Source organism: Eleginops maclovinus, chromosome 13 (genome assembly GCF_036324505.1).
Source record: "Eleginops maclovinus isolate JMC-PN-2008 ecotype Puerto Natales chromosome 13, JC_Emac_rtc_rv5, whole genome shotgun sequence".
Taxonomy (NCBI): Eukaryota; Metazoa; Chordata; class Actinopteri; order Perciformes; family Eleginopidae; genus Eleginops; species Eleginops maclovinus.
In genome coordinates, this window is record NC_086361.1 from 11979815 (window position 1) to 12005653 (window position 25839).

At 40.7% G+C, this 25839-nt stretch overlaps 1 protein-coding gene across 5 annotated transcripts in view; it reads right to left on the reverse strand.

Moving 5' to 3' along the window:
• Positions 1 to 25839, reverse strand: part of akap9 (A kinase (PRKA) anchor protein 9) — a 61242-nt gene that overhangs the window by 14428 nt on the left and 20975 nt on the right. For 4 of the 5 annotated variants that reach the window (XM_063898649.1, XM_063898650.1, XM_063898647.1 and 1 more), the window contains 15 exons: positions 25625 to 25722; positions 23983 to 24088; positions 23243 to 23477; positions 21665 to 21716; positions 20486 to 20806; positions 19677 to 19952; positions 16761 to 16885; positions 16285 to 16496; positions 14603 to 14823; positions 9744 to 9906; positions 6592 to 6686; positions 5624 to 5741; positions 4611 to 4649; positions 3511 to 3743; positions 1680 to 1799 (listed from right to left, as the gene is read on the reverse strand). In XM_063898649.1, coding sequence (XP_063754719.1) covers positions 1680 to 1799; positions 3511 to 3743; positions 4611 to 4649; positions 5624 to 5741; positions 6592 to 6686; positions 9744 to 9906; positions 14603 to 14823; positions 16285 to 16496; positions 16761 to 16885; positions 19677 to 19952; positions 20486 to 20806; positions 21665 to 21716; positions 23243 to 23477; positions 23983 to 24088; positions 25625 to 25722 — 2414 coding nt within the window. The remainder of the gene's footprint in view (positions 1 to 1679; positions 1800 to 3510; positions 3744 to 4610; positions 4650 to 5623; positions 5742 to 6591; positions 6687 to 9743; positions 9907 to 14602; positions 14824 to 16284; positions 16497 to 16760; positions 16886 to 19676; positions 19953 to 20485; positions 20807 to 21664; positions 21717 to 23242; positions 23478 to 23982; positions 24089 to 25624; positions 25723 to 25839) is intronic. The other variant, XM_063898648.1, reaches the window with a different exon arrangement.

The window sequence follows — 25839 nt, forward strand, 5'->3', positions numbered from 1 at the left end:
AATAATTTAAATAAAACATAATTGTCATTGGGGGAATACTTTTATAATGTTTGTTCAATGTTTGTTGTTTTTTTTAACTGGGACATACCAGGGAGACACAAGACAAAGAAGTAATAGAGGAACATGTCCTGAAGTTTTTTCCATATGAAGACAAACAGAGCAGAGAGGGATCAAACCGGAGAAAGGACGAGGAAAGGAAGGGGGGGCTGACAGGCCATAAATTGCTGCAGGGGTGGGCGGGATCACTAAAATGCACTAAATACTCTCTGGGGGGGACTAGATTCTACATGTAGCTAGAAGCAATACCTTAAAGGTTAATCCATCCACCTGTAATACGGGAGAGAGAAGGCATAGAGGATCAGAGGACGGACAGTTCAAGGCCAGAGAGGGAAAAGCACTTAGTGATAAAAGTGTGGAAGGAGTCTCTGGAAATTACAAAAAAGTAGAGTTTTTCCTCGGGGTGTTACCCTGTGAGATCAAAGAAGAAGTGGGATTGATGTTTGAATTGCATGCTTTCAACTTACTACACCATAAATTACTCGCATTTGAAGAGGAAAGAGGAAACAAAAAAACAGATCTTTAGAATAAAAGCTGCTTGAGTTACAAAAATATGGATGGAAAAAAAACATTTTAGTACCAATGAGCTAGAAACTAATTTCCCCTGATTCAAATGATGTCCTTATTGGACGAGTGAAATGCACAGAGGGCCCATAAGACAGAGCAGATTACTTTCTGAAGTACATTGTGTTATCAAAGGGTAATTTAGTTCAATTTAATCTAAACATAATGCCTTCAATAAAAACAAAACAGGGTGTAATGCTTTATTGGCGATCTACTTTGTCCTTTGCAAAGAGGATTTGTTTGAGGAAATAATCAGCACTTTAAATGTGTGTTGATCAAAGTCATTTTTCTCCTTGCCCCGAGTGAACTGGAGGCTAGGTTGTGAGTGGATGAGAAATGACAGATAAAGGGGAAATAGTTAAGAAGCCAAAGAGTTATCATAGCACAGACAAAGCACATAATCAAGAATTAAGGTTAAAGCTGACAGCTGTTATGCGCAAAGAGAATGCCATCAGAATTGGAAGCTGTGGAAAATAAAAGATTACTGATCTGTGGAAGCTAATCGGGATACCAAAAAATCATAAGGGTTACGTTATATCAATGATAAATCCCTGGGGTTTGTCATGTTGGACATCCTGACTTGATTTATTGTTCAAATAAAAATAATTATATCTAACAAGCTGATTTAAAGCAGTTGGTGTCCTGACTCTTTACACTTTCATGAGGTGTTACCATACAGTATATGCCATGTTATCGTCCTCATTTCATACAAACACATGACCTTATTGTTGACTACATTTTCGACAACAGCCACACTAGTGTTTAACTCTAGCAAAACTAATTTCTCCCACTGTATTGTGCATTTGATGTTTGGGAAATAAAACCCACCATTACACAACTTACAAAGGACCAGCAGGATGAACATGAGTCGTACTCTTACTCTTTCGCCCAGGCTCACACTATTTGGTGTCATTTTCGAGGCAGCACAGGTAATTCTATCAGCTCTTTTGTTCTGCTGTGTGACTCTCAGCGTTCAGAGCCACAATAAAAGTGTTGTGTTAATAAAATAAGCATCTCTGATACTGACTCTGACTGAGAACAGAGCGCTCTCCTGTTACCTCTCGGTTTCTCTGGTCCGATCCGGCCTGAAGTTTCTGCGGATTCTTCAGCTGGTGTTCAAGTTTCTGGATCTCCTGCTGGAAGAAGTCTCTCTCGTGTTCTCGGTCCACGGCTTGTTCCTGGACACCAAAATAAAGGACAGGAATAAGAGTGATTTCAGTGGTAAAAGTTCAGGCATACGTTTTAAAGTAAATATATTGATGGAGCGACGCATCAAGGGGCATCACTGTTTCTCCAAAATATTGAAAGTTTAAAAGTCCACTGAACTACCGAGTGTACACTTAAGAAACATCAATTATTTAGTTCTGCTTTGATATCAGATTTATATTGTGGTGGAAACTTCTGAAGCAATGGAGACGAAACTCAGAGAGACACTGGAGAGCAGGAACTTGATGGCAAAACACTGTTGGGTTTATTCAGAGTTACGGCCGGAGAATTGACAAGACATTTACTGTAGACACGAGTTGCCACAGCGGTTGCCAAACCAATTCTGAAGATCTCGACAATAGGAAGAGGTTTTAACTAGTTCCAAATGGATAATCAACATTCTTCAAACGCCAGACTAAACAAGCTCAGACAATACGTTTGACTTAAACTGTCATCTAGGTCACAAATAAGGTGTTTACCGGAGCATCTGTGTCCAGATAAACTGGAGCTAGCTGTCCCTAAACAATAAAGCCAATCTTAGGTCAGCATGAGCTTGTGCCCACTGTAGGAACAACAAGGCTTCGGAAGCCCAGGCTGCCCCTCCTTAAGGAAGATAACAATACTTGCAAGGCCGTAGAGCCAGGTTAGAGGAGGACAGAGAGAAGAGATGCAAATGAGCTAAAGATTTACAAGCTTACACAAAATATTCCCTAACATATATGATCAGGGAAAATGTTTACATGACCTAATTAACCCAGTTATGGAGGATTTCATGCCTAAGTAATGATCACTAACTAATAACATACTCCTCATTCATTATGACTGCACACTACAGAAAATAAAACTATAAGTCTATGTTTATCATGAAAGGATTGGCCAAATAATCGAATTATAAAAATGTTAACAAACGTGATCATTTCATTATTGTGTGTAGCTGGCATCCACAGGACAATAGAAGCATTCAAACCACATTCAGACAATTACGTGCCATCTCCTTTGAGCCAAGTGGCCCAATTACAGAGGGATGGTGGGAACAAACTCATCAGCGCTTTAGGCAGAGTCCCCCAGAAAGACTGAGTAGCTTGAGCGTGAAGTTGTAATTTGAATTTTTGCCTCTAAGCTAACAATGAGCCTTTATTAAACAACATTCAAATGCCTCTTACTATGAAAGATAGATATCTCTGGGTACATTTGCAAATATTCAAACCAATCTAACTAAAGAAACCTTTCTACTCACCTTTGAAAAGTGTCAAAGGTATTACCGTCTTTTGAATGTGATAATAATGATTGAAAATACATCATAATGACCTTTGAAATTGTTTTCATTTTTCTCCCTGACATTATGAGTATGCCAATGACTAATCAAGGGCAACAAACTGCATTGAAAAAAGGTAACTTTGCAAAATTTAAAAAAGGATTTTACGATAAAGAAAATGAAAGTAGAACATATTTTACATTTAACACCTAAAAAAACTTACATTTGAATAAATTATTAACACAATCCGTGCCAGTTTTCTGACTGATATTGTATGATATTTATGGTATATTTCAATCCTGATGTAAGGCAGCACAAAATGGAATAAATCATAACGTTTGCCTCACTGACTTGAGGGTTTTCTTAACTTTGAATATTGAGAAAAGTAACTACAATGCCAGTAGGGGCCATGTTTCGGTGTCACTCACATCGAGGAACCTCCTGTTCTTGTCCAGCTGTTTCTCCAGAGCCTGAACCTGCTGTTGGAGGTCTCCGCTCTCTGAGCTCTGAGTGTTCTCCAGCTCGATGACCCTGTTCGTCTGCTCCTCCAGCTCCGCCTCCAGCAGCTTCACCTGCTTCAGGAGGTCGGTGTTCTCCTTCTCCGCCTGCCGCTGGACTTCCACCTTCTCCTTCATCAGTTTCTCTGTCTCCTCCAGAAGGTCTACAGAAGAAGGAGAAGTTAAGTATCGCCGCCTGTCTACTAAAGGTGGCTAATTTCAGTTAATGATTCATTCAGGTTTGATTCTGGAGACAGACAGGATGCTGAGATGGAGCTACTGAAGAGTCTGAAGTCTGTGAGCCACATGACTAGATTTGATTGCTTTTTTACCATGTTGTTAAAAAAATAATACAATTCTGTCTCTTAAATGTTAAACTGTTACAGCTGAGGCTAACTTCAGACTCTTCCAACATTTCAGTCAACTTCCCAACAAAACACCCCGACACCGAACATGATTCCCCATCATGACGCCTCTTTCCAGTGAACAACCCACACCGATTCACCCAGGATCACCCCCCCCCCCCCCCGCAGGATTAATGTAAAGGTAACAAGGTGAGAGTGCAAATGACAGAACAGACAGGTGGACAGCCCAGACATTGCAATATCCATGCCTAATAAGCATCTACAGGCAGGAGAGGGACTTCCTGAACAGCAAATCATCTCACTTCCATAAAAGAAATCTACAGATCTACAGCATATACAATACTACGAAAGATGGCTGGATTCAGAGTGTAGATGATGACAGTTAGGAAATCATGACTACATACAAGTCCCTGTAGTTTAATTTAATTTTATCATGCTAAAATGACTGCTTACTCCAAGACATTAAAAAAGACAAACTGGGGCAGAAATCAAGTAAAATGAAAAGCTGAAGCAAAGGTTAGTGGTTGAACAGAGTTGGTGAGCCAATAGCAAGCAAGCTCAAAGCTTTGTTGGTGAGTTGCTGGATTAGGGTTTAAGAGGTAAACTTTAGACGAGTATTAAGAACACATAGTAGAAATGACTGAGCCATGCTCAAAGTGGACACACCTGCTTCAGGTGCTGCAACCATTGCAGCTTCAACTAGGCCTACAGGAGAATAAGAAAGCACAGGAATGTAACATGCTCTTGTTTTTTTTTTCATGAACAGGAAAATTCTTGGATGAAGAATAGAAAAGGGTGGAGATAGGACCACAGTGCGTTTCTGTCTGTTTCACACAAGGATGTTAAGGCTGTAGAAAGGATGCTGTGAAAGGAAAAACGTTTCTGAATAAACCCCTTCCCTTAATCACTTACCATTTTATCAGAGAATGCACTCATGGGAAACCTTTTTCATAAATACAGGAGTTTTAATGCAAAATTAGCAGAAACACTTTAAAAAGGCATTTATTTGTCAGGAGCACTTCATGACAAACACCTGTTAATGTATGTCTCTGCCTGGCTGAAATACCAGTGTTCAGGAAAAGAGTTTCCTAAGGGAGGGAAAAATTCAAACAATACATATTTTGTTGAAGTTTAAACTCTTGGTATAAATTCTGTTCACTGACAAAAGCAGCTAAACTATGACCCATGAATGTTTGTACTCATTTCCATGAAGCAATAGCAACAGAATCACCAGAAAGTTAATAATTATGCGGCTTGACACATTTGAATTCTAGAAGCCAGTTTAAATGCAGATCAAGGTTTCGTATCCTGTCAATAAACACTGCTTTGGCATTGCAAAGAGGAGATAAAAACAACCCCTCTATGACGTGCAGCTGGCAATGACTGTGGTTTACTGTTTAACAACAAACATGCTGCCCTTTGTAATTCCACAAATGATTTATGTTGTCATTTAGGTTTCCTACTGAACAAACGGTCACTTGAAACCCAAGCCTTGATAAAAGACAACAAAAAAAAAGAGATCACAATGTCAAACCTATGTTTTATGATCAGACCCTGTTTCATTGAATATGTTAAATGACTCATCTTTTACTTTCAAATATTAAAAAGATGTAACTTCCTGTGACCAAGCAATAAAAAAATCTGTATATATTTCGGTAAGGGAATTATGGGATACGTACGAAGCTCGCGGGGCCCGGCATCCTCCCTCATGGCGTCTTGTTGCCGTGACATCAGCTCCCGCTCCTCCTGCATCTGAAGCCTCTCCTGCTCCAACTCCTGCAGCCGGCTAGCTGTCACCTGCATGAAGGGAAGAGATTCAGGTTCAGACTGCCAGAGAACTTGTGATGATTTTAGTTTTTGTGTTTTTTAGTTTCTTGTTTTTATTTTGACATTTATTTTGTCCTTGTGCCTTACCTCCTGTGTTTTCCCTCCTGTGCCTGATTGTCTCCTTGTGTTCACCTGCTGCCCCTTCCCCTCCCCTCCCCAGCTGTGTCTTGTCTTGTGATTACTCATGAGTATTTATTCTTGTCTTCCCTGTGTTCTCTGTTGGTTTGTTGTCCTTTTTTCCTTGTCTTGGTTCCTGGTCTTGTGTCTATTTTCTGGATTTCTCTTATCTGCCCTCCAGTTTCTTCTACGTCTTCCCGGTTTCTTTCTAGTTTTTTGTCTGCTACATTTCGTTTTGATTAACCTTGCCTGCGCTTGTCGCTTTTGTGTTTCTTTAATACCAGCTTTTATCTTAAATAAAACCTCAGCGTGACAGAACTCTTATATACATGTTGAATGTAAGTATGTGTTGTCAAGTTAAAGTCAAGGATCTCCCATCTTGATGCATGAAGAACAGCCGATTTTAAAGTGAGTGAGAAATTGATGCTTCAGTGGACTTAATTTAGCGTCAACCCTCATTGGACATAAGTAGAAAACGGTGACATTTGTTTCTTTTTAGTGCTGTAGTGCACTGACTATTCAAAATGACACCTCATCAAACTTATATCTCAGATTTGAACTGATTGGACCTCAACTTACTGTGCTCTAGTGTTCAGAGCCAGAGGGGAAATAATTCTTCCTTTAAACATGGTCAGGTCTTATGCCATCTCTCACACACATAAAGGTTATTATTTTCCATCTCTCTGCAGCTTGAATGCCTCACCTGCAGCTCTTGCTCGAGGCTCAGCTGGAGCTCTTCCTTCTGACGCAATTGCTCCTCAGATGCAGCTCGTTCTCCCGTGTAGCCATCAATCAGACCTGAATGTGGACAAAGCAAGGAGGAGGACAGGTGTTAGGGCGCTGAAGTAGAAATCCTAAATTTCACCTTTCTATGAAGTTATTTTTCCCAGCTTTCCTTCCAAGTCTTGCAATCACTTAACAGAATAATTACGAGAAACGACTGTGTTGACTATAGCTTCAGTCACTCACACACACATTGCAGTTATCCAGAAGAATGAGCACTTAACAACAGGACACGAAATCCAGGGTTACCAACACCACAACAGCAAACAAAAACATACATACAGGACACGCTGAGGCACACACTTGAATACAAATGCAGGGACGAACACTAGTGAGCATAGATGACCCATTTTGCTTGACATGAAGTACAAAACTGAGCTGTGCACAATGAAATGCATCATTACTGTACTGCTCTGTCACAGGTCAGCAAGCATTAAGCAGCAGGATGGTATGCAGCTCATAGTTACAGGAAATGGGGGTTCAAACACACCAAGACACTAATGACAAACCATTTACATGTATCCAATCTTCTCATATTTCATTACTCCTTATAACTTTATTGTTTTTGACCCTTGTGTTTGCCATTTTTCGTACCTGTGTTAATGATTTGTTCCTTTTGTGAAGCACCTTTCAATTAATATTATGAAAGGAGCTATAATACACTGCCCGGCCAAAAAAAAGGTCACAAGCCTGTGGGGGGCAGTGCTATGATCTGGGGGTGCTGCAGTTGGTCTGGTCTAGGTTCAGCAATGTTATGTGCCCAAAGAATGAGGTCAGCTGACTACCTCAATATACCGAATGACCAGGTTATTTTATCAATGGATTTTCTCTTCCCTGATGGAACGGGCATGTTCCAAGATGACAATGCCAGGATCCATCGGGCTCAAATTGTGAAAGAGTGGTTCAGGGAGCATGACACATCATTTTCACACATGGATTGGCCACCACAGAGTCCAGAACTGAACCCGATCGAGAATCTTTGGGATGTGCTGGAGAAGACTTTGCGCAGTGGTCCGAATCTCCCATCATCAATAAATGTTGTGACACTGCAGAAGCTTGTGGAAACGATGCCACAGCGAATGCGTGCCAGTAATCAAAGCTGAAGGCGGTCCAACGAATATTAGAGTGTGAGAGTGTATATAAAGTGTTTAATTTATTATGACGATATGCTCTCTGTGTTTATCTAACACTGAAAGGGGGGCAGAAGGTTAATGTCACCTGTGTATTCAGAAGTTATTATGTCAGACATCTAAGCAGGATACAAAGTGTGTAAAGTTTGCCTAAGGAGGGATCCCTCCATGATACACAGCCATCAGATGCACATGATCACCTGCTTTAAATACACACTGTCAACTTCACAGAGCGTTCCTGGAAACACACCTACCTCGGCATCTTCATATTGTTAGACTGAGCCTATTCCCCTTGTTAAAAAATAACAAAAAAGACTTTTCATCCTTTTCACCGCCATTATAATACACTCTGTCTTTTAGTCTTTTTCCTAGGCTGGGGCTATGCCTTGGGTTTATTAAAAACCAGTTTGAAAAGGCCGCACCCTGACCTTGTACCTATGTGGATCATCCACACAATAGGAGGATCCTTTTCTCTCTTTCAGGTTATGACATTTGCACAAGTGGATGTCAGAAAGACACAGGCTTAACAGCAGTCAAGCACTCCCTGAAAGTTAATGAAGAAGAAGAAGAATGCCATACACGCTGATAGGCTCTCTGAAACTCTTAAAAATGAAATGCCAGTGTGGGCTGCAGAACTTATTCAAGCGGAAAGACACAGATTATCTGATTAATTGAACAAAAAATATTTTAACAATTGAACTACTAGCAAATATTTTTTAAATGTCAAGACTTTCACAATCATTTTTCCAGCACAAATATTAAATATCCTCTGATTTCAGCTGTTTTTGTTTTTACTGTTGGTCAAGTAAAAACAAGCAAATTAAGCACATTATTTCAAGTGACTCATCTAAAAGAATATCTCCAGCTTAAATAACAATGACAATACAAATAATTGTTAGGTGCAGTCCTATTCAACGATAAATACAATACGATAATACTGTATTGTCTGACCGAGTCGGACATTTTTCTTGCATTACAGCAGCTCCATTTGGAGCATGAACAAGGAGACATATTTATGACAAGATACAAGGGAACAAACATTTAACAAAGCATCACATTCTCTATAATTCCTTCCTTTATTTTCTACAGCTTGCAACCTGATCCGCCTCTCTGTCTACCCTGTAAAACTTTCTATGGAGGCAAATATTAGCTTTTCTTCAGCTCCTCTATTGGATTACATAAAACAAACATCAAAAGAGTATTCTGAAAAAGATGATATAATATAAGACAGAGCCATACACTCACCATGGTTCAGACAGTGTGTACACAAAGGCAGTAAGAAAGCAATGACTTTACATTTGCCAAATTGTGTGAGGGACCTAAAGTCAGCCCCGTCAACAAGTGAGTTAGAGTGAATGTGGCCGTAACAGTTGACCCTCCAGGACCAGCTGTCTCTGACATGGATGGGGAATCAAAAAGATCTCAAGCACTTTTTAAAAAGTGGCCACTGAAATCCAAGTGAATCTGGGTTAATAAAGCTGAAATATTTAAATTTGACCTTTCACCCTCATACACGAACTCTCATCGTTTTGTTATTATTATTATCAGTCAAACAACGTCCAAACACATATCAGGAATATGTTAGCAAACATAAATGACCATTTGTCGATTTCTTCCCGCAGATGGTCTCACACTCCTTTACTCTCCCTTTCTAACAGCTGATCCACACACTCCCTGTAACACCCTCCCTCCCCCAACAGATGCACAGATGCTTTTTCACTTCAGTTCCTCCTTATGTTCTCTGTTGTCTGTGATCGTTCTGACACACAGACTCACATTGTCACATCATCAATTAGAGTCCGTAGCTATAAGAAGGCTGCGTTAAAGAAGATGACAGCCCTGTGCACACTCCAATCAAACCATGTACGGGTAATTTGTTTTGTGCTGATCCTAAATCCTTAAAATGACATGTAAAAAAATGCCGTTATTCAGAGGAACTCACCCTCAGCGTGGTGGAGTTCCAGAGCCAGCTGCTCACGTGCCCGGGCCTCCTCTGCTAACCGCTCCTGCAGCTCCTCCTGCTTCTGCAGCAGCTCGTTCATCTCCTGGTTGTGGCGGAAGGACTCCCGCATCAGCTCAGTCTGGGTCATCCGGGCATGCTCAAGCTGAGAGGGGAAGAGGAAAGAGAAGGTGTTACAGAAGAAAAACAGTTAGGAAAGAGGACTTCTTTTGCATAATCTTAGAAGATCATCAAAAAAGGAACTGTTTGCCATGCTACTACAAATGTTGAACATGTAAAATCCTTTCACTCGTCTGCTGTTTAAATAATGGTTTGATCTTGGCTTGGGCTCCAGACTTTTCTTTTTCACTACCAGAATTTAAAAAGAAATGTGTTAAAAATGGTTGGAGGATCTAAGATACTATTTGGCTGCAGTGGGATCAAGTGGTTTTGCTTGGCTAACAGCTGAAAGTCAGGAGATTTCAGCCTCTGAATAATCTTTCTTAAATCCCAACTTTAACATCATGGTAGTAATGCTAAATCACTTGATCCCCCCTTTAAATCTGTCTGGCACTGAAGTTGGGCCCTGATTTAACTCACTTTCTTTTTTCTAACATGTAAAAAGTTCAGTCTCACGTAATGCACAGCAGTGGACCTGAGCTCATAGCTTTCAATGTCCATTAATCCTTTTTACACATTTACAAACATAATATATACCATAACACGAGGTGCTGAACCTACAGACGTTTTCTTTTTAATATCATAGTTTTATTTCAGCAATATCTTCCAGCCTATTTGTAAAGCTGATGTTTGCTATGTGATATACATACAAGCTACAATACAGCTTATTAGCAGTATTATATACAAAAGATTTGCAGCTAGAAAAAAATCCTTAAATGAAGTCACAGTAACAAAGCAATCATTTATTGTTACTCAGAACAATTCGAAGTCACCTTAAAGAAAGTACCGCACTGAATTATGAGGGTTAGATAACACACTTCATGGTGTTCATGCACATTTTGAAGAGAGGCTTTAACATAAGTGCACTGGCATTGGACAAATTGGCAACTACAAAAGTCGATAACAAAATGAGGTAATGTGCAGATGTAACAGAAACGCACGGAGATAATGATATCACATTTGTGTAATGACCTTCAGGTCAGATGACAGAAGGCATCTGTTCTTTGTACAGCTATGAAATCATCATAATGAAATAACCCGTCCCTTCGCTCACATTCATCCCACATGTACTTTTCATAGATAGCCATATCTCGAGAGCAAAGGTCTTTTTGTTACATTGCTGGAACCAGGAAGTGGTAATGTGACCCTCGCATATAGAAGTCATATAATCCTACTGTTTCAAAAGTGGCACAGAAAGAGATGCACTGCTCATATGGAAACCACATTTAACCTGCATCTGCGTGTGCAGACCTGCCCGTACCTTTCAGCGTCTGGTAAATGTACCGATCAAATATTAATCAAACCACGCAGTTCTTTCCATCCACTGCACAAACCCAATCCCGACATACAATTTAAAAACTCCACCATAGTCCAGTAACAGCGCATTTTCACTTACTGTATACGGAGGAGTAGGCAGGGAGATTTTGGAGATAACCTTAAGGAGGTGACCCTTATTTCTGTCACTGACATGTGAAATTTGGGTCTGCACCACCACAGCATTTTTATCATTCAAGGTGCTGCATATGGGGAAAGGTCTGGGAAGGGGTATACGAGATTCCACCTCGTAAACATCCTGGTCCTCCCCTTCCATCCACGTGCTGCTCTGCAAGCCTGAGTTCCAGTAAGAGCGGTAGGAATCCATGGTAAAATAGTGATAGATGTACGGAGCACTTATATCCTAGCTCTTTTTCTGGGGTTATCAAAAGAGATTTCCATTTGTTGTGATCATTCAGGCTCACCTGCTCAACCCCAAATGAGAATGTAGTCCAGAGGGGGATGAAGCAGTGAGCAACGTTGTGGATAGCTCCAAGCAACCGTTTCTATGGGTTTGTCACACACACACACTAGAAGAGTAAACAACAATTGGAGAGGGTGACTTTCACGTCATCTTAATCACATTCTGTCCGGCAGAGTGAGAACAAGTTTCCAGGTAGATGTTGAGAGATCATCTTGGGTTAGTTTTAAAAAAAAAAAGGTCCTGCCCAAAAAGTGTCATCCTCGACAGTGACAGGGACTCCCATCCTGTTCTGGCTTTTTAAAAGGCATTCCTGAACACATCCACAGGAGGTTTGTGAAAAAACAGGCAAGCATTTCTTCTCTTCCTGTCTTCTTTAGCGATCTCTCTGAATATCTCTGCTCTCTCTGACCTTATTTCTTCAGAGTGAAACCATCATGCTGCTCGGTGAAGCTCACACCCCCACGTCCGCTCAGGCTAGCTCTCCTCTCTCTCTCTGCTCTCTCTTTCTCTCTGGAGATTCATTAACAATATGGTGACGCCGTAGCAACCCCGACCTGCAGGGAAGCCTCCCAGGGGCCCCTTTTAATTGTTTAGTCCGAGCGGCAGCCGGCTGAGGCTGAAATGACAGCGCTCCGTTCTTAAGTCTTTCACTCACTTCCTTGTAGGATCGCTGTTATTCCTCCTCCACGCATGCTCCTACTATATTATTACTCACTGTATCTGGAGCTCTCTGTCCTGTCAGGCGAGTTTCCCTAACCCGGGGCAGCCTACTGTCACTCTGTTACACTCGCTTTGCCACCGTTTACCCATGAGTTTTAAAAAAGATTATATCCCAGACTTCCAGGGCTGTTTTCCCCACTCAGACGAGAGGATTTTCCTTCCACTTCCTACATTAATCGCAAACAGTGGGACACTGTTCAGCAGAAGTGGGAGGGAAGCAGGTGTGGCTTCAGTCATTAGAGCCAGAGGGTCAGGTAGATTTGCAAGTACATCACAGGCTCTCTTCATACATACAAATAACCCACAGACAACACACGCCCATCCCACTAAAAGTTGCCAAACTGGATTCCCTCCTAATGTAGCCACAGAAAATACAATTAGGGCGTTCTAAAAACTCTGCCTCTCGGTCCTAGCTCCGGTCTCTCTTTGGCATGCCAACCGTCATAGTGACTGCACACTAACAATTTCCACGTCTCACCGGCAGATAATGGGAGGGAACAAATAGAAAGCAAACACCTTCCTCAGGCAAATCATTTGCAGCAGTGCTTTTACAAAGATACTTAACATTCCTGACTTGTTGTGACATTAATCTCAGTTCAAGACGCTGACGCTCGGGCAAGACGGGATGAGCCTGCCCCGCTCAGACAAGAGTAATGTGTATCAGATCGATAGCAGCCGGAAAATCATTGAACAAACCATTAAGACGCTTTGTTGATGATTACACGTTTATTGTGCTGTTAATGTTGTGTACTTGGAGGAGAGGTAAACAGCCTGACATGTAATCTGCTTGTAAATTCTAAAGAGGGTCTTTAATTGGGCTGTAACCAATGAGTATTTCATTTATTTCAATATTTGTTGAATTAAATGTCAGAATAGTGAAACAATTTAATAACTTCACAGAACCCATGTGGACGAATGTTATTGCTTCTTTAAAGTAAAAAACTGCAAATATTTACATTTCTTAAAGCCGTATAAGTGAATTTACTGTTGTTTGTTTTGCTGAAAATAATTTAAATGATTAATCGATGTGTAAAATTGTAGCAGATTTATCAAATTATCATTTTGGCTCCATTTTTAAGGACAATAACAAGCTTCTGTTAGTGGAACAAATCACTATTTGGTTTATGATACTGATGAAAACAGAAAAAATGCAATCAGGTATACAAAATGACAAACAGAGATGATCAATTTTAAGATAATTCTCAGTTCTGTGTTAAAAAAACAAAAAAAATGTACAACCGCCAAGAAGAGAAATGTATTTCTAAAGGTGGTGACCACATAATAGCCTCTAAAAACTTCAAAAGAATCAATAAACATCATTAGACCAACAGTGACTGTGTAGATGCATGCTGGAACAACAGTTATGCTCGGCCTGAAATTTCTTTAAAGCTATTTTTAGATCGGCAAGATAAAACCCATCTCAGCGTGAGTAACGCATGTATTTCAGCCAACGGGAAGATGTGATGTGCCGTGCAGTCAGTTACTGTAACGCATTCAATGGCCTAGTTAAACTGGCCCCGTCTCTGTGGTGAGCTGACACTGGACACAGCCCGAGGGTGGTGGTGGGGGGGGGGGGGGGGTCCTCTGTCCACTACTGACTAGGATAGGCTGATCGCCCAGACAAAAGCTCAGTGTAAATACTGCTCGTATCTATAGGCAACCAGTGAGAATGAGGCAGCTCTTTTATGTGCGGCTTCTAGACAGGCCTACTTTGTTGCCGGCCACATTCTGCAGTCTCATCCCCATTATGCCTCCGTGAACGGGTGTAGAAACCCACAGAGGGGGTTAACGGCGTCGAGTTAGGGTATTTAAATGTTTTGACAAAGCCTAAACGTGTCACTGGAGCTTCTACACCAACACACAGAGAACCCATTTCATTCACAAAGGACTTGTACTACTATATTATCAGAGTAGTGAAGGTTAGCATCAAACGTTAGGTCCGATTATTATGTTGATTTAGTCATTCTTTGATTGCTTTATCTGATGATTTAAATAAGCAACATTTGTGTCGTTTTTTTAAGGAATATCTTATATTTTGGGAAACATGCCTAGAGGCTTTTTCTTCCCTGAAAGTGAGATGAGGAGATTGATACTGCTAAGCGGTTACAGTGTATGCCAAATTTACATCCTGGGTGAGATTCCAGGCCTGGGACCGTTGTATAATGTCACACCCACTCTCTCCCCCTCTCCCTACAGTGTCAAACAAAGGCAAAGAATGTTGTACCTCGTTGGTAGTGTCGGTGATGGCCATCAACATCTTCTCCAGAGCCGTCTGCAGTCGGCTGCTGATGCCCATCAGACACTCCTCGTTCTCCAGCTGAGTCCCGGCCCCCAGCAGCAGGCTTTCCATCATCTGCTGAGACACCTCCAGACCCTCCTCAGCCTCCGCATCACCGGACCACACAGTCACACCGACTGACGCAGTCCCGCTCTCCTGGCAACTTTCTGCAGAGGAACAGCGAGCAGAAACACATCTCACTTAAACTTTGATACATGGTCAACTAGTAAGACTGCACCGAGCTGTCAATCAACACAAACACTATTGAACTATTCTGAGGAACAATTAAACATCACCGCAGACTTCTCACTAGTCTGACATTCTATACATCAAATGATTATTGATAGTAAAGCCTTCAGTAACAGGTCATTTATAACTTCCATCAGAAGCTTGCAGATGTTATGTTTACTGCTAGAGCTTAAGACAGAACAACAAACAGATATTGTGAGTGAACAGTGAATGTTTAGCTTTTTAAAACCATTTGAAGCTTTCATGACACAATGAAATGTTTTAAGGCTCAGTTAACGACGAGTGCAACCTTATCTAATTTGTTTTATCCGTGGCGGAACAGGAGAAGTAAATGTATAATAATAAAAAGGCTGCGGGAGCATAAATAAACCGGTTCAAAAGAGTTCACTAGGAACACACAATGTGCCTTGAAGCTTAATAGCGTAATCTGAATTGTATTATTCTACTTAACAATTAACTTTACAATTTCCTTAATGACGTATATTGGTGGTTTCAAATAGAATTTCATGGATTTGAATTTACAGTCACAATGTTTTAAAGTCACAAAAAGACGGCATTCTCTAAAAGATCATTTTCCCCACAAAAAACTAATAAAAAATAAGCCGGAATATCAGATAATAGGACAGATTGTCTTTTAAAAACGGGAATGAATCAGGTTTAAAAGTCTCGTGAAAGAGTTACAGTCACTCTGAGGATTAGAGTAAGCATGAGACTTTGTTGTTTTCAGCTCCCATGGAGTCACCGCATTCTGACGTCATTCTGACATCTGACACACTGGACTAACAGTCGAGCTGATATTTGCATCTGATTGTACACACACTGATGGAGTTTCTTTTATTATAGTATCCAGGTTTGGTGAAGAAGGAGGAGGCTCCACTCCTTGTCGGTGCAATAGCACAGGTAGTCATGGTGCAGTATTTTGTACCATGACTGCATAATGCTTTAGCAAGGAGGTTAGCTTAAAGTACATTCAGGGCTGCCAGCAACACTCTGGATGTGTTAAAAGTTACATTTGAAATCAAATTCAACTCTAAAAGTGCAGTAAAGACGAGATTTAATGCCCTACTTGTTTCCCAATGTTTTGTCACCAGGACATAATAAATGCAAACTGATTGTAAACACTAAAGAAATACCACAATGCTAATGCAAGCGCAGATCAATGGTGTAAAACTGCACAGACATGTTTAAAATTCTGATCCTGAGTTACTGTATAGTGAACTCACACTTCACCTAGGACTTTTCCCTGTTTGTTCACTACTTTGCAAATCTCACCTCCAGCTCTCCGACATCTGAACCAACATATTTGATAGGCAGTTGAACCTGCTGCCCAAACATAAGGACTATCATTTAAACTATTTCATGGACCTGATGTTACTTGCCTGCAGCATACGGTCTGACAGGCTCAGTGTTAACTCTCTGCCAGGTCTCTCTCTGTGCGGTGGAGAGGGGGGGTGCAGCCTGCTGCCCTCCGCTGGAAGCCTCATGCAGACTCTGCATGTGGAGGCTCATAGTTTCCTCTGCTGCTGCCGTAGTCTTCAGGACGTCAACCAGCACCTGACAGAGTTTCTCGTTGGCCTTACGCAGGACGTTTCTGAAAGCAGCAAAGACAGTTGTTAAAAACGACGGCAGGAGAGACGTTTCTTTTCAATTGTCTGCAGTTATTGGGAAACAAAAGTCAGTCGGTTAAAAGCTTAGCAAATAACGACAAATGTGTCCCCATTTTTATAATTGATTTAAAACACAGGCAAAAATACGCAAACAATTATTATAACTCACAGTTTAAAAAGTTGTGGAGCATCTCGGTTCATAATGTTTTATAATACTGAAAGAGTGTGAACACAGTTCCCATCAATACCTTTCAGTGGACTCTGCATCATCCTCTGAGGACAGTGTGCCTACAGCAGCCTGCTTCACTCCCGGCACGCCTGAATCTTCCTTTTCCTCAGTTTGTTCTTGACCGTCCTCTTTCTTTTTTAGGGCCTGGACAGGCAGGAGAGAGAACACAGATAGCAGCCCCGTCATTGCAGAGTTGCGTTGTGATAAACAGACTCCTGCAAACTCTCGACAGAGAACAGCAGTGTTGCTGTATGTGCATCCATTAGTAAAAGTGCATTCAAATAAGGCGCAGCGCGGGGCATGTAGACACACTGGCCTTTTAACAAGCACACACACACAAACACACAAACACAAAGGGGCACTTCTAACTCCCTTGGAGCCGAGAGAAAACACTACTATCTTTGTGCAGCTATGGCAACAGGTGCACCTGAGGCACAGTGACTAGAAGAGGCAACAGCTCCATCTTCTGAGAGATCAGCAGAGTGCAGCTCATCTCCTCCACTCTCTACACAGTGAAGAGACCGTGAATAAGTGGCACTGACTTCAGTCAAAGAGTGACTTCTTAAGAGTTGTGATACATTAGAGCACATTGTGAATGATACTCACAGATTAGAAACAATGAAATACCTCTAAAGAGGCTTTTTAAACATTAAATTAAAAAGGAATACACCACAGTTTGATGCCAGGATTAAGGTTTATAACTGTGGATGTTTATAATGACAACTAGCAGGCTTTACAGAACAGATAAAATAATCAAAACAAATGTATTTTCTTCGCCTATCTTCTGAGTTAAGAACAATTGACAGCACTTGGGATGAAATCCTCATATACACATTTTTAGAAACACTATTATTATTTATTAGAATGTTTCTTTATTTTTAGCCTATCTTCATCACTTACATTTGCAGGCTAACTGTTTATATTGGATGTATTTTTAACAGCTTTAAAGTTATCTGAGCACAGCTTTAAAGATGAAATTCACTCTATTGACTATTATTATCACACATATAATTATGGCCATATTTATTAAAGTGCCATAGAAAGCATCTATCTGGTATTTTAAATGGTTCTCTGAATTCTACAAAGAAGGTATATAACTTTGGTTGATCCAAAAAATGTCCAGATGCGGTTTTACAGGCCCATGTACAACCCTATGATTTGGTCCTAGAATGAAGCAAGCTGAATTGCCTTATTTTGGGGCTCCTTTAAATAATTATGACGAGCTCTGCTCTGATTGGCTGGTTTACAAGGCGCAATCCATGGCTGCCTCAGAGCCCACAGAAGTAAGTGAAGTTCGCGAAACTGTGAGAGATTAACCATGGAGTCTATTGGCATCCAACCTTACATGTTTGAGCCTTTATCGGAGGAGGAAACCGATGAATTTGAAGAACAGCCAGCTGGTCGGAGATTGGAGAGCAACGTTACGGAGTGGTAAGTGTTAGGGTTAGTGTTTCCAGCAGCTGGTGTATGCAATGTTGGGGCTGGACTACCGTGTGTGACGTAACACACAGGGATTGTTGTAATTCTGCGTTTTCCCGCTGTGATATGCATATTCATGATTTGCACGTGAAGGAGGAAACAATGGTGGTTGAGGTTCACGGTATGTCAGTTCACTGTACCGAACTCTCCTTATTCAACTATGCAAAAGTAAATACAGTTTTCCATTCTATGGCACCTTTAAAGAAAGCTCAAAATAAAATCAAGAATTATTTTCAGATCTTGTATTATCATCCCTTAGCCTGCTTTGTCATAGTTTTATATTATTGCTGTACACATTTACATATTACTTTGTGTTCAAGCAGTCTTAACAAAAGATCAATGTTCATTTTTTTACCCATGACTCCACAAAATTCACCTTAATGTTAATGATAAATTAAAGAGGAAGGAACATATTAATGTGGGTAAACATCTAAATCAAGGGTTTTCAAAGAACATACAGAGACTTTTCCTCATTAATAAAACTCATCTGAGCCAGTGACTGAGGCTTAAGAACGTTCTCTTACCAAGTGATCCTTACTGAATCTCACTGAGAGGGAGTTAGAGCCACTCCGCTCCCAAAGAGCAGTGAACCTGACAGCCACTGCGATCGCACAGTTAAAGCTTAACCGTGCAATAAATGGTTAGTGAAAGCCTAACAGGCATTGGGATAAGCTCACCGAGGCAATGATTTAAAAAGGAATCCCAAAGCAACACAAGGAAACCAGTGCATGCAGAGCAGATAGAAGAGAAAGTATTTCTAATCAAACATGTGAAATGTCACATTTGAAAGGAGTGGACAAACAAATATGAATACTGCAAAAATAATTCCAACTGTTAAGACTCGGACAAACTATTTTTCCTCTGATATTGGTAGTGGTTGTTTGTGTTTATAAAAAAAACCCTAGTATAAGTACATATTGGCTCATTTCATCAGTAATAAATCGCAGGTTTACCGTTCAAAATAGTAAAAGAATAATGATGTTGTTCCCTTTTCAGAGGAGAGTAAGTTTGTGTATGCAACTTGTATGCATGAAAAATCTATATGAAAAGGTTTAATTGAAGGTTAAAAAAAAAACCTCATTGAGACAGGCACTGCAGACCAAAATATCAACAATAGAGAAAACCTGACAATATCTGGCTGTACACGTGTTGCTGCAGAGCTTCACACTTTATCTTGGCTAAATTAAACTTAGACTGTTTCCTTCAGTCAATGATTTAAGCGACATAATTCAATGCAAGCAGGTAAAAGCAGCGAATACGAATATTTATGTTGGTTCAAGCTTATATAATCCATGATTGAGTAATCAATGCAACACCTGCATTGCGACAAACTGCTTCTTAAAATGAATGACAAAGCACTAATGAATTCTCTCAGATGGAGGTTATTAATTATGGGGTAGCAGTGGACAGTACATCAACACATTGCGTGTGTGAAAGCTCTGTTAGTGACACTGACCTGCTCAGCTGCTGACTCAGTTTTCCGCAGCTCCTCCTTTAATTTTCTGATCTCTGCATTCCTCTCCTCCAGCTCTCTCTCCAGCTTCTCCTTCTCCACTTCCTCCAGCCAGGCGCCCGGGGTGAGAGGAGCTCTGGCCGTCACCTGCTCCTCGGTGTCCTCCATCTCCTCTGTAGCGGACTGCGTCTGCATGGAGGCACTCCTCTGGCAGGCACGCTTGTTGATTCGAGCCAGCTCAATCTTCTGTGCAAACTCCACAGACATCTGAACTATGGCCTGTCAGGAAAATATGAAGAGATGATTTGTCTTAGGGAGACACAGAGCTCTACAGTTAGAGTGCTCCGACAGTGTTATTAACAATTATGGGATCAAATGTTACATAATAATAAAGATAAGACCTGTGACTTCTTCATGCACATGGTGTTGCTATTTTCTGAGGTTATTTTAAATAAACAAAACAGAAATATGTCTAGGGCTTCAGCTAACAATAATTTCCATTATATTGTTGATTATGTCCCTCACTAAAAGGACACATTTTTAGGTCTAAAGAACATCAGACAAAAGTGAGCGTGCATTGTTGACATCATGTTTTGTTTGAACTGCAGTCAACAAACTAAATATATATAAAATACAATTTTGGGCAAACATGGTTTTTCTTTTTGATAAATCAATCATTTTACAAGTCGATTAATTATCGACTGCATCCTCTTTTATCAATAAAACGTAATGCCACTGTCATCTACTACAAGCTCTATGTATACTGACTAGACAACAGGCTTTTATGTCATACAAAATGTAAGGTAACCTACCTTGGCTACTTCCTCCTCCACTCTCTCCCAGTGTTGTCGGTCTTCCAGCCCGGCCGGCCCGAGGCTCTCACTGGAGCTCCCAGCTCCGTTTATACCATTGAAATCGCTCCCTCCTCTCGCCTCGGTTTTCCTCTCCTTATCTTTTTCTTCTCTCAGTCTCTTCAGCTCTCTGTTGTGCTGCTCTTTGAGAGCTGCTACTTCTTGGACATACTTGTGGTAGAGAGCTCTCCTCAGCGCCTGCAGCTGTGCTGTCAGGCCTGCAGACCTGACAGGCCAGCGCAGCTCCACACCTCCCTCCGACAGTTCCTCCCCACACAGGTCCTGCGAATTGTGAGGAAAAGGAAGTTAGAGTAGCAAGTAACAACATAAAATCTTATGTAGCACACAGCAGCAGCTGCCATGTGATAAAATGAGGCAGATAAAATATGGACAGCGAAAGATCCCTAAAGGCTGATACGGAAATAAATGTGTCCTCTTCCCTGTTGCTAAACCCCACCCGCCCTTAGACCACTATTAAAACAACACTTTGTTCCCTCTACCCCCCAGGATGATAAAGAGATGTCTTGCATCCCATTTCAGGGAGCCACATTTTCCCCGAAACACACTACCACTCTGTCTGGAGATGAATCCCTTTTTTGTCTGTTTAGCACTCGCCTCCGGCTGCACATCTCCAATCCAAATGTCTTAAAGTGCATCATGCCCAATTTCTTTCCTGTTCTCGCTCTTCCTGAGCTTCTGTCAATCTTTACTCTCCTATCTTGGTCACTGGTCCCTGCAGCATCACGCGAGCTGTGGGAACTTTGAGGTTTGAGAGAGGGAAGACACGATGGAAGTTGGAGTGACGTGAGCATGAGATGGCTTAAATAGAGCGCAAGGCAGAATCCTCCTTTCATTCAGCGACTACAGGACGTCGGATTGGTTCAGGAGTGATACGCTAAAATGGCAGGTTATATAACGTCCATCCCTTTTAATCGTTAAGATATAGGGCTTCTCACAATCCTTCTTCTGGAACGAAGCTGCGGAATTTAGGGCACGTTTTAGCCTAAAGGCAGCAACTGCCCCCTCACACCCATCATAACTGTCATAGCGTCTTAATGCATGTACACTTATCAGCTAGTAGTAAGATGTGGTGCATGTGACATGGGAGATTCGGATGAGGGCAAAATGTAGAAGCCAAACCTTTAGTTCATCTCCGTGCTCCTCCATCCCCTCACAGCTGGAGTCTGGAGCACTGGACGGGCAGAAAGAAAAAACAAGTCAGAATTCATTGATCTGCAACATTTGATTATTTAAAAAAAGTCAGATATTTTTCTTTAAAATCAATTGCCTGGTAGTGCTTGGATAGGAGTATGAATGTAAATGTTTTAAATGGTCCTATAAAAAAAACATTTTAGCAATAAGCATTTAAGTCTAAATATTTATCTGTAACGCACATTTCATAAATTGGGCTTAGAAACCAACAACAACTATTACAAATAAATGTAAAGGAAACACAAACTGAAGTGATAACAAAACTTGGATACACACTAATGGTTGTTTCGTATTTACTCTGCTTAATCTGTTGATTATTTTCTCAATTAATGGATAAAACAATACTATAAAATGTCAGAATATAAAATAAAGATTGCAAAGTGATTTTCTGTCAACTCACTGATTATTTGTTTGAGCTCTAGACATTACATATACAGTGCCCTTATCAACATGAATAATGTAATTCGACATCCTATATTAATTATATATGTACATGTTACAAATAATGTATGTCATTATATTGCACATTGTTATCTTTGTCTAGTATCATTTACTTCAAACATGGCAGTAAGTCCCTGCCCTCCACTGTCTGATTTCAAATATGAAATCAGACAGTGGAGGGCAGCAGCATTTCAGTTTTCATGGTGACTGCAGGACTGCTCATTTTTATCCATGAGGAAGAGCTTACCCACAGTGGTTTGGTTTGGTTTGGAAATATTAAAGTTATCATCTCTGCATTAAACCAGTTAGTCATAGTTATGAGCTATTAATGAAAGGATTATAGTTATATTTGTAGAGCTGAAGTGCTTCAGAAACCTGAATTGAATATTTTGTTAGTGTTGGCTATGTTAACAACTGAACTGGGTTGAGGATGTTTCTAGTATTTGGGATCTGTAGAAGATCATGTACCTCAGTCTGCTGTCCCCCTAACAAAAACATGCATCAATCAATCAAGTGTAGAGCCACTGATTACATGATTGATGTGTGAGGGAGCCTGTATGATCCATTGAAAATTCTTAAATACCACAACTAATCCGACAACATTTGCCTTCCCGGTTGTTAATTAAAATTAAATGTTTTTAAAGTTTAATAAACTGGAGCAAAATTATATTTTTTGAAAACGCTATCCATCCTTCAATCTAAACAGAAAAAGCCCATTTTCAACATTGTGATGAAAACAATAACAACAACATTTCTCCAAGAATAAGAGGTTGAGTAGGCTTGAGTCTAAATAATGAAACCCTGACTATTTAAAGAAATGTAGTTAATATTTAGTTGAGATGTCATGTTGAGAATTATAATTATAATGACCGGATCTCTTATTTTCCAGAACATAATATACTTGAGCTTTTTTAAAATTATATTTGATATATATTTTTTATTATTTTTAAGATTTATTTCATAATAATTTGTGGACATGTCGACTGCTGTACATTAACATTGCCTTATCTGAATACAAAAGAATCATCTATCAATGTTGGAGTTGTGTTTTGACAGTGTCGTCACCTGAGGTGTGTCTGCGTGCCGGTGACCTCCTGCAGGCGCTGCTGCAGCATGAAGAGCTCGGTGGCGTAGCGCTCCTCGCTCTCCGCGGCCTGCTGCTGGTAGTGAGCTCGGAGGCGCTCCAGCTCTTGTCGGTGACTCTCCTCCAGCTGGAGCTGCTTCTGCTGCTCCTCGGCCTTCAACCTCTGCACTTCCTTTGTGAGGGAGGTCGATGCAGCACCAGCTCGCTCCTCCAGATCTGAGCGAGAGAAAGGAGGTAATGTGAAATTCATTACGCCTCAACTGGAAAGCATAAAGGATGAAATCAATTAAATGAAACTGACATGTTCTTTCTGGGAAACAATGGATCACTGTTGTAAGAAATAAGAGAATGTCATAAAAAGAGAATGGATAAAAAGGCTTGCAACAAAAGAATACAGGTGCGCACCTCTTTGGAAAGAAAAAGAAAATCAGGTCAGCATCAATTTATGCTTAAAACTCTTTAAATGGTGCTAAATATAACTGGAGTTACTTGAATTAATTATATCTTATTGAACAGAAAGGAAACATGTCTTTTTTAGTAATGAAACCTTAATTAAGATTATAATAAATTATGATTTGCTTTAATGATAGAAAATGGCAATGCTTATATAATATAATTGTAGCTCTATTTTTTACAATTTCTGTTGGGACACAGTGACCTGACATTAGAGCGTGACCTGCCAGCTTTTTTATTTTCAGCTACGGAGGATTACTCCGTTTACCTTTGTTTGTGGAGGGGCTTGAGCTGGAAACTTGCCCACGCAAGTCAGAGATCTCCTTCTCGCTGCTGCTCTTCAGTTCATTGTATGCCCCTTGCAGCCCAGTCATCTAGGAGACCAGCAGAGATGTTACTGTGTTTCTGGTAGCACTGCTCCCATCTATGTTCCTCAAACGTGGGTACGTTGTTATCTTTTTATGTACAGATAGGAAGTAATACATTATAATACATGAATCAAGATCTGCAAGTGAAACAGATTCTTTTGAATCTCACTGCCAATTTAAAATTCTTTAATAAACAGAAAAAGTTTTAGTATAATCCAAATATTTAAAAAACAGTTTTCCAGCTGTGAGCCGCACCTCCATTTCATTTTTGCAATGTCAAAAAAAAAAAGTAATGGTATACATCACGGGTATTCAATTAAAATTCAACGAGGTCCGGTTAGAGAAAATTTCCGGAACATCAAAATATTATAACTGGCGTTATGAATGAGTGTGACATTAGCTGTGACCTAGTGGCTGTATCAACGTCTGCATGTAATCAACTGACTGTCTTATCAAACAAACAAAGTACAATTGAAAAACAACAATATTTACTGTCACTTGAACTATACAGATGTACAGAATAATACCGTAGATATTTTCAATGTAGCACTCGGGTTGCATTTAAAATAGAATAGAGAAAATAAATAAAACAGCTTTTGAAAATGTGAGCATCTTAAAAGTGCTTCATTTTAGTAAAACGTGTCTCTCCCTTCCCTCTTCTCTCAGTCTTTGTCTCCCGCTGACTCGTCCCTCCCCTCACTCTTCTCTCTGTCTTCTCTGTCTCCCGCTAACTCGTCTCTCCCCTCACTCTTCTCCGCGCGTCCTCTGTGTCCCGCTAACTCGTCCCTCCCCTCACTCTTCTCTCTGCGTCCTCTGTCTCGCGCTAACTCGTCTCGCCCCTCACTCTTCTCTCTGCCTCCTCTCTGTCCCGCTAACTTGTCTCTCCCCTCACTATTCTCTCCGCCTCCTCTGTCTCCCGCTAACTTGTCTCTCCCCTCACTCTTCTTTCCGTCTTCTGTCTCCCGCTAACTCGTCTCTCCCCTTTCTCTGTCTCCCGCTAACTCGTCTCTCCCCTCACTCTTCTCTCCGTCTTCTCTCTCCCACTAACTCGTCTCTTCACTCACTCTTCATTCCGTCTTCTCTGTCTCCCTCTAACTCGTCCCTCCCCTTTCTCTGTCTCCCGCTAACTCGTCTCTCCCCTCACTCTTCTCTCCGTCTTCTCTCTCACACTAACTCGTCCCTTCACTCACTCTTCTCTCCGCCTTCTCTCTCTGTCTCCCGCCAACTTGTCTCTTCTTCTTGTGTTTATCTCCCTGTATCAATCACTCATCTCTTTCGCCCCCTGTTGGCGCCGGTTAAAATGGAATTGTCCCTTCAAAATGAAAATCTCTTATTAATGTATTGATTATAGGTCCGGGTCTGTATAGGTCAGGGTCCAGACCCGGGCCACGGTCCGCCAGTTAGTGAACTATCCATGCTATATATTTCAGAATACTTCATTTTAATTTCAGAGTGAATCAACATACTAAAAACCTGAATAAGGGGCTGTATTTTGGTATTGGGGCACAGCTTATGACCTCAGGAAGATGTGTGTGTTGTTACCTTGTTCCCTTCAGCTCTGAGCTGAGCCTGGAGCTGTGCCAGTCGATGATGCTCCTGCTCAATCCTTTCCCTCACCTGTTGAAGACCTCTGTAGAGCTCTAGATAAGAAAAAGCCATTTAAAATAAAAGTTTTGAAAAAGGGAACATAACATTTCAAGTATTTTAATTGGATGCGTTTTAATAAACAGATGAGTTGAATGCACTTTGAAGGTATA